The sequence below is a fragment of the Populus trichocarpa genome, chromosome 6, assembly GCF_000002775.5.
Source record: "Populus trichocarpa isolate Nisqually-1 chromosome 6, P.trichocarpa_v4.1, whole genome shotgun sequence".
NCBI classification, from domain to species: Eukaryota; Viridiplantae; Streptophyta; class Magnoliopsida; order Malpighiales; family Salicaceae; genus Populus; species Populus trichocarpa.
Window position 1 is genome coordinate 24,415,325 of NC_037290.2, and position 7,169 is coordinate 24,422,493.

Below are 7,169 nucleotides of genomic sequence, written 5' to 3' on the forward strand. Positions count from 1 at the left end.
AAACATCTGAAAATAATTCACTTTCCCGAAATTTACTTTCCAAAAAAAAACTACTTTTCAGCAAACAAACGGAGCCTAAATACATCGTTTCTTTTGAATAAAAGGGAAAAAAAATCACGAGAGTAGCCAACAGGCCCAACATAGCTATGATAGATTTTGTCCGTGGCTTATACTTTTTAAAATGTTTTTTAGGATTTTTTTTAATTTAAATTAATGTTTGTTTTTATATTTTTGATGCTGGTACAAGAAATAAAAAATATTCTTTTAATTAAAAAATATTTTACACTATAATATCAAACAAAAATTTAAATACAAGAATATTTCCATTCTTAAACAAGATGAAAATATTCAGGTTGTTCTATTTATACAAGATCTTAGAATATATCACATTATATCATCATTCAAAAAAATAAACTATAAAAAAATAAAATTTAATTAAAAAAAAAAACCTTACTAGACAACTTGGATTATATTTACAAACCCGCAAACTGTGCTAACCTTATAAAAAGAAAAAAAGTTACAAAGTTAAATTATCAACTATTTCAGTATTAAAAAAATAAAATCGATAAAAATAATTTTGAAATAAATTATAATAAAAACAAATATTAAAATACTTTTTGTTAAAAAATTATCTAAATAATATATTTTTTATTTATTTTTTAAATATTTTTGATATTATCTAAAAATAAAAAATAAAAAATTAAAGTAAAAAAATAAATAAATTTTAAATTTTTTAAAAATACTTTTAAAATATAAAAACAATAGTCAGATTTATCTCTTCGCTGCCTCCTTCTCTCCCTCATCAAGACCACACCACAGCAGGCATAGCCGTAGCTGATGCTTCCACCCGCATAAAAACTGCGAAGAAACACATAGAAATGGCTCTTTCTCAGCTACCAAAATTCACTTACTGCCCACCTTCTCTTTACAACACCCATATCAACCTCCCTCTCCTCGCCAAGCTCAAACTACCAACCCTTACAAGACTCAAATCCACACTAACCACAACAGAACCTATACCCATCACCGAAGCCCACAATTTCTTGACACCCCAAGAAGAAACCCAAACCCAATTTTCACTTGACAAACTATTTATCCCACCAGACACTGAGGTTTCAATCAATGAGAATAGTGGTCTAAGTGCTAGAATTTTGAAAGGGTCTAATATTGTGTTGAGTAAGTATGCAAGGGATGCACAGGTTGTTCAAGCTGAGTTTATTAAAAGTAGTGTCAGAACTGAAGATTGTCCTTCTGATGGTTTGCCTGAGTTTGCTCTTGTTGGAAGGTCTAATGTTGGAAAATCTTCTCTTCTTAATTCTCTTGTTAGAAGAAAGAAACTTGCACTTACCTCCAAAAAACCTGGTCAGTTCATAATAAACTTAATACTTTTTTTTCTTACTGATTCATGTCTATTGTTGTGTTATGTGATAAATTTTGCAGCAAGAAATGATGGGATTTTTTATTTATTGTGGCATTTGTGTTGTGACTAGTGAAATGACATGTATGGAATTTGGGGTACTCTAAAGGAGGAGACTTTGTTGCTTAGAACTCAATATTATTTGTGTTTTTGTTCTTGGTGAAGGGAAGACGCAGTGCATCAATCATTTTAAGGTCAATGATAGCTGGTACTTGGTGGATTTGCCTGGATATGGGTATGGTTTCAATGCCTTGGTTCGTTTTGATCATGTGCGAATTTTGTATAGGTGCAATATGGAATAGTGTTCTCGGGTTTAGAATCTATTTTCTGGAGAATAAACTAAGTTTAGTTGATAACTATCTGTTGGTTGATGCTTATAAAGTTATAAGTACCTATTTCGCTTTCTCATGCCTTGCCGCTAATTTTACCACTCTGTTCTCTCTCTCCTTTTTTTATTATTGAATTTTAACTTTTGTTGTTGATTTATCTAGGTAGTCCAAATTATTGAATTTGCAATATTTTCTCAAAATATGTTAGTCTTCTATTCTATCGAGACAGAAAAGAGCTTTGAACGTGTATGAATTACAGAGTGCAATGATGGATACTGTCATCAAGTTATTCTTGCTATTTCTGCTGGCAGTATTTAATGGTTTTGAATCTCTTAATTTTTTCGAGTTTGTCCAGTTGTATTGGATTGTGAACTGCTTCTTCACAATTGTGTGGCGTTTCTATTCTATTGAGACAGTAAAGATGGATTTTCTTTGTGCATAGGATATATTTGTTCTATTGTGCTTACAATGCTCTACCCTGTATCCCTCATGCTTGCATATATCTTACTTGACAACAATTTTGTGACAATCGTTGAGTTGATCTTAGGATTCGACAGCTGCCAAATCAAAGTTCGGTGTTTTCCTTTTTCTTATTATATTAATCATTTAGTTATTGCTTATGATGCTGATTTTTATTCAACCAAAACTTATAGGTCCATGTTCATTCATGTCAAAGAGTTTTAACTGTATTGCATTTGTTTCTGCTCTGAACAGGTATGCATCTGCACCTCAGGAACTTCGGACAGATTGGAATAAGTTTACTAAAGATTATTTTCTCAATCGCTCAACCTTGGTCTCAGTTTTCCTTCTTATTGATGCTAGTATTCCTGCAAAGAAAATTGATCTTGAATATGCCAGCTGGCTGGGTCAGAATCAGGTAGACTCATCTTTCTTGCTAGAATGAGAAAAGGAATACATCAACTGATGACCTGCTGCGCTGTTTGCTTTTGAGTATTTTTTTGCTGATGATGCATGTGCAATTACAGTTATATCTTCTCCTTTCCCTAGCTGTTCTGGAGACTGTTGATTTTGGTTAGGATGTTCCGGGCTTAAATTTGCACAACACTTGCCAGTGGCTTCAGTTGCATCTTCTTTTTCATGTATTGATATGAATGGACATTAGGGTTTCACCTCTGATTTAAATCTCCTCAGCTAACTTGCTAATAGTTACATGTAGATTAGAAACTCCCCCTATTAAAGATAGCACTTGCTATTATATCTAAGTCAAGGTTGGAGGGAAGGGAAGGATGTCTATAAAGGTGATTTTCTTGTCTCTCAGGTTCCCATGACATTCATTTTCACCAAATGCGACAAGCGGAAGAAGAAAAGGAATGGTGGGAAAAGGCCTGAAGAAAATGTGAATGAATTTCAGGAGCTCATACGCGGCTTCTTTGAGACAGCACCTCCTTGGATTATGACCAGCGGTGTTACCAATCAAGGTCGTGATGAGATGCTACTGCACATGGCTCAATTGCGGAACTACTGGCTCAAACACTGAGATAAAAGCATGTGGAATCAAATATGTTCCCTCATTCCCTTGTGAGTATTCCTATATAAATAGAGCCATGTTTCCATTTTCATCATGGACAGACCATTCTGGTAACATTGCCATTCCTAATCCTGGCAAGAATTGCAACTAAATTCCCAAATTTGTCGAGTGGATTGCAAGATGATTATAATCATTAAGAACGCTTTACACTTCCTGTTGAACTCCATGCATTTGATGCCCCATAGATGATAGATGGGACGGAGACCTTAATTGACGCCAGGTGGTTGTTGTGTTTAACAGATTGCCATCGCGCTCTAGCAAGTCCCACAGTGCTAACTAATGCAAACGAAGTGTAAAAGAAAAACACATTGGAGGGTAGAGCAGGACAGGTTGAGCGGTTCACCATACAGTATGTATTGTATCCTTGCTCCGGTGATGAGAAGGCAGTGCTGGAGTGGTTGTAAGTTTCGCTGGCTACAAAAATGGAGGAGCTATTACTTGATTTCAGTGATTATAAAGTTTGAGTTTCACTCTGGCACTGGTTTAACCAAACAACTCAAGGATTTTGCTGTTAAAGTTGATTAAGTAGTAAACTCCGGGGATTAAATGTTTTGAAAAGCACGAGTACATGTAATTTATCTTGAGCTTATTTTGGCTTGTAGAATGAACTGAATAAACGCGATGTGTCTCTAGGCTTGTGGAGCGAACTTAGGAGGAGGTTGGATTTCTGGCTGCTTGCAAAGATATTAACAAAACATCAACATGGTCTAATGTTTACAACCAAAGTTGCGTCCATGGATAAATTGAAAATCATATGGGGCTAATCGAGAATCTCACTAGTACACCAGACGCTTCCTATGCCAGTGATGAATAAGATTGGGATCAGCAACCTTAGATCAAAAGCGGTGGGCAGGGCAGATGTATCCAGAAGAATGAGCCTGAATTTTTGTTTTCCTTAACATGGTCAAACTTGGAATAATAACAAATAAATAAGGCTCAGCCATTTAATCAAAATGATGCTTTGTAATAGAGCACAAAGCACACCGAGACTCCAAAATCCTGCACCCAAGCCTCTCACAACATACACAATCAGGTTTGGAGCCAGTAAGCTCAGTCCTCAATATGGACTGCGGCTGGAATTGGCAGGGATTTTGTTAGTAAAAACCATTCAACCAATCCATGCTCTTTAAGCACCATAGATGCATTTCATTGCTGTCAAACTATCAAATATCATACGACTGTAGACAAAGAAGTGATGGGCAGACCTATAGAATACGTGAAAAGGTGATAACCATCCATAACCATACTAGAATGGTAAACATTCGTAGGTCTCCATTGTTGAAAACATCTTTCAATGGCTAATAAGTAACAGCAATTAAACAACAATTCAAAACTTCTTGTTTGCAAATTTAAAAGCATTGAAACAAAACAGACTTTCATTCCCCTTCTAAGCCTTACTATGCTGCTGCAGCTCCCTTGTTCCTTGGAGTAGCTTGAGTACCTAAATAAACCAAAGAAGAACATATATCAAAACTTAAACAACAAATAAATTTTACATCAACAAAGAAGTGAATTTTAATTTTACCTTCTCTAAAATTAGTCTTGAACCTGCGTGGTAGGTGACGGAGGTACTTCATGCGGCCAGTTCCAGTGGTCTTTCTGCGGATAGCCTTCACACTCCAGTTATCTAAGAAACCAAAGACAAAACATTCATACAAATTCGTCACAGTTTGCCAAAAACAACCCTCAATTCTAAATTCGCTCAAACAGAAGAATTCCTTAAAAACAAACCCTATGATGCGAAAACAACATGCTTTCTGCGGTTGAAACAGCTCTATATCTCTCATTCTTATAATCAGAGTAAATCGAAAAAAGAGTCTTAAAAGCTGGCCAAAGTAAATTAAAATACAAATCCCAAAAATGTTAAAAAGATTCAAAGAACATAAAGGCAAGCAACAAGATCATAACAATAAACACCGAGAAGCAATCGAGAAACCAAATCTTGCTTTAAATAATAATAAAAAAATTAACATCTATCTATCAATTCTTGATCTATTAAAAGGGAGCAACTTACATTTTCTGACACGGGCAGCAGGAAAGGCACAAGCACTACAGCGGCTTTTCTGGAGATGAAAGCTGCGGCGACCGCATCGCACACAGAGAGTGTGTGTCTTGTTCCTTCTCTTACCAAAACTCCCTGTTCCTTTCCCCTACAAAACAAACACGTCAGAATCATATCATCAAGCAACAAACGCTGTTGTTTACTATTGTTCAGAAGAAGTGAAAGGAAGAGTACCATTTCTTCTTCTTCTTGAGCAGCAAAAACCCTATCACCGGGGACAAAATTTTATGCCGTAGAGAGAGTAAGGAAATTATATAGTGAAGATTTAGGGTTTTCTTAAAAGGACTGTTTTGGGCTGGTCACTATGCCAACTTTAAAGTGCAATGGGCCTTTGGTTCTGACTCATCTATTCAATATTGGGCTTATTTTGTTTCCTTCGATTGTAATCATAGCTGTCAGAACTGCCCCGAAGGTGCCTGAGCCCTGAGGCATCGAATAATTAGGTTAACTTGTAGATCATTAACGCCAGATTACTATTTAGAGAGTATTTAAAAGCGAAGGTAAATATTGTTTTTTAAAAAATATATTTTTTTAAAAATATTAAAATAATATATATATTTTTTTAAAAAATTATTTTTTACATCAACACTTAATATAAAAAAATTAAAAAATTAATTTTTTTTAAAAAATATAATTGAATCGCGCTCCCAAACACATCTAATCCGATTTAACTAAAAACCTAAATTGAATCAAACTCAAAGTTTATAAGGTCAACAATCAGATTTCAATGTCATAAATAGTTTACATCGTTGTATTAGCTTTACTTAACTAGCTAATAATTATCACCTTCTAATTAGTTCGTTATTGGCTGTTTTAATCTGCAGTAAAAAATATGCTTTACAGGGCACAGGCAGGTTAAAAAAAGCACTAAAAATACAACAAGATTTCATCACCCATATTGGGCTTCCATTTCAAATAAATCAGCCCAATAAAGCCACAAGCACAAGTTGAGCTGCTGCATTCAGGCCCAGCTCCAAATTGCCTATCCTCCTCCTCCTCTGCGAAGCTTAGGCAAGTGGACTCTGGCAAAGATGACCTTTAAGTCCTTGACCACTTGTGTCAAATAATTATGTGCCAGTACCTTATTGGGCCCATATCGATGCCCCAATCCATTTTTGTATGTGGAAGCCTAGGAGTGATCATCTCAAAATGTCATTGATGTTAATGATTCAAGCTCATTGCCTTGCCAAAAAGGAAATCTCTAGAAGTATTCCTCCACCATCTATATTTTTTTTTTTCAAATAAGTGAACCTAAAAAGCGACAATGATATCATTTATGACTGCACGGACCACATAATAAAGTTCTCGAATATACCTAAATTATTTATTTTAAAAATATGAACTTATAATTAAAACGAGCGGGGGTGTCATCAACAGCGGGGATAGCTCAGTTGGGAGAGCGTCAGACTGAAGATCTGAAGGTCGCGTGTTCGATCCACGCTCACCGCACTTGACTTTTTTTTAAAAAAAATCTTATTTGAAACAAAATGGGCTTTCCTAATTTTGGTTTCTGGGTCTTCCTGATCTTTCCATAGCCGAATCCCTTTCAATATTTCCCTTGGAAGAGGTTGGAATTGCGCTACAAAATGCAATTATACGCGACAAAATCTCACCTTTGTTGGTTTAATATCGCAAAATGATTGATATCCTTGTCTATTTCATTTGTGATAATGGGAATGTGCTTGTCTATTTCTTGAGTGGGAATTTAATTTGATTGCATTCTAGAGTAAATTGACAAGGCAACAAAGGGAGATCGTGAATGGAAAATGGTTTGCTAGAACTAGAAGGAGCATGCATATATGTACTAGCTAG

The 7,169-nt window shown here is 35.3% G+C and overlaps 2 protein-coding genes and 1 non-coding gene across 3 annotated transcripts; 2 read left to right on the plus strand and 1 right to left on the minus strand.

The window, feature by feature from the left end:
- Positions 1–773: 773 nt before the first annotated feature.
- LOC7495721 (GTP-binding protein At2g22870) lies at positions 774–3,927 on the plus strand. The gene is made up of 5 exons (XM_024604456.2): positions 774–1,362; positions 1,583–1,652; positions 2,461–2,623; positions 3,026–3,285; positions 3,536–3,927. Exons 1-4 carry the CDS (start codon positions 879–881, stop codon positions 3,242–3,244), a joined length of 936 nt encoding a protein of 311 aa, XP_024460224.2. The 5' UTR covers positions 774–878; the 3' UTR covers positions 3,245–3,285; positions 3,536–3,927.
- A 581-nt stretch (positions 3,928–4,508) lies between these two features.
- On the minus strand, positions 4,509–5,697 carry LOC7495722 (60S ribosomal protein L37-1). The gene is made up of 4 exons (XM_002309534.4): positions 5,532–5,697; positions 5,310–5,445; positions 4,821–4,922; positions 4,509–4,736 (listed from the first exon to the last, which is right to left on the minus strand). Exons 1-4 carry the CDS (start codon positions 5,532–5,534, stop codon positions 4,693–4,695), a joined length of 285 nt encoding a protein of 94 aa, XP_002309570.3. The 5' UTR covers positions 5,535–5,697; the 3' UTR covers positions 4,509–4,692.
- A 1,036-nt stretch (positions 5,698–6,733) lies between these two features.
- Positions 6,734–6,806, plus strand: TRNAF-GAA (transfer RNA phenylalanine (anticodon GAA)). Its single transcript has one exon. It is a non-coding gene; the product is annotated as a tRNA-Phe (tRNA).
- The last annotated feature ends 363 nt before the right edge of the window (positions 6,807–7,169 follow it).

Coding starts and splice junctions, on each gene's coding strand:
- LOC7495721 (XM_024604456.2), top strand. CDS start 879: ATGGCTCTTTCTCAGCTACCAAAATTCACTTACTGCCCACCTTCTCTT. Junction 1,653..2,460: donor GTGGATTTGCCTGGATATGG/GTATGGTTTCAA, acceptor TGCTCTGAACAG/GTATGCATCTGCACCTCAGG. Junction 2,624..3,025: donor GCTGGCTGGGTCAGAATCAG/GTAGACTCATCT, acceptor CTTGTCTCTCAG/GTTCCCATGACATTCATTTT.
- LOC7495722 (XM_002309534.4), bottom strand. Junction 4,923..5,309: donor TGCTGCCCGTGTCAGAAAAT/GTAAGTTGCTCC, acceptor TTGGTTTCTTAG/ATAACTGGAGTGTGAAGGCT. Junction 4,737..4,820: donor CAAGACTAATTTTAGAGAAG/GTAAAATTAAAA, acceptor TGGTTTATTTAG/GTACTCAAGCTACTCCAAGG.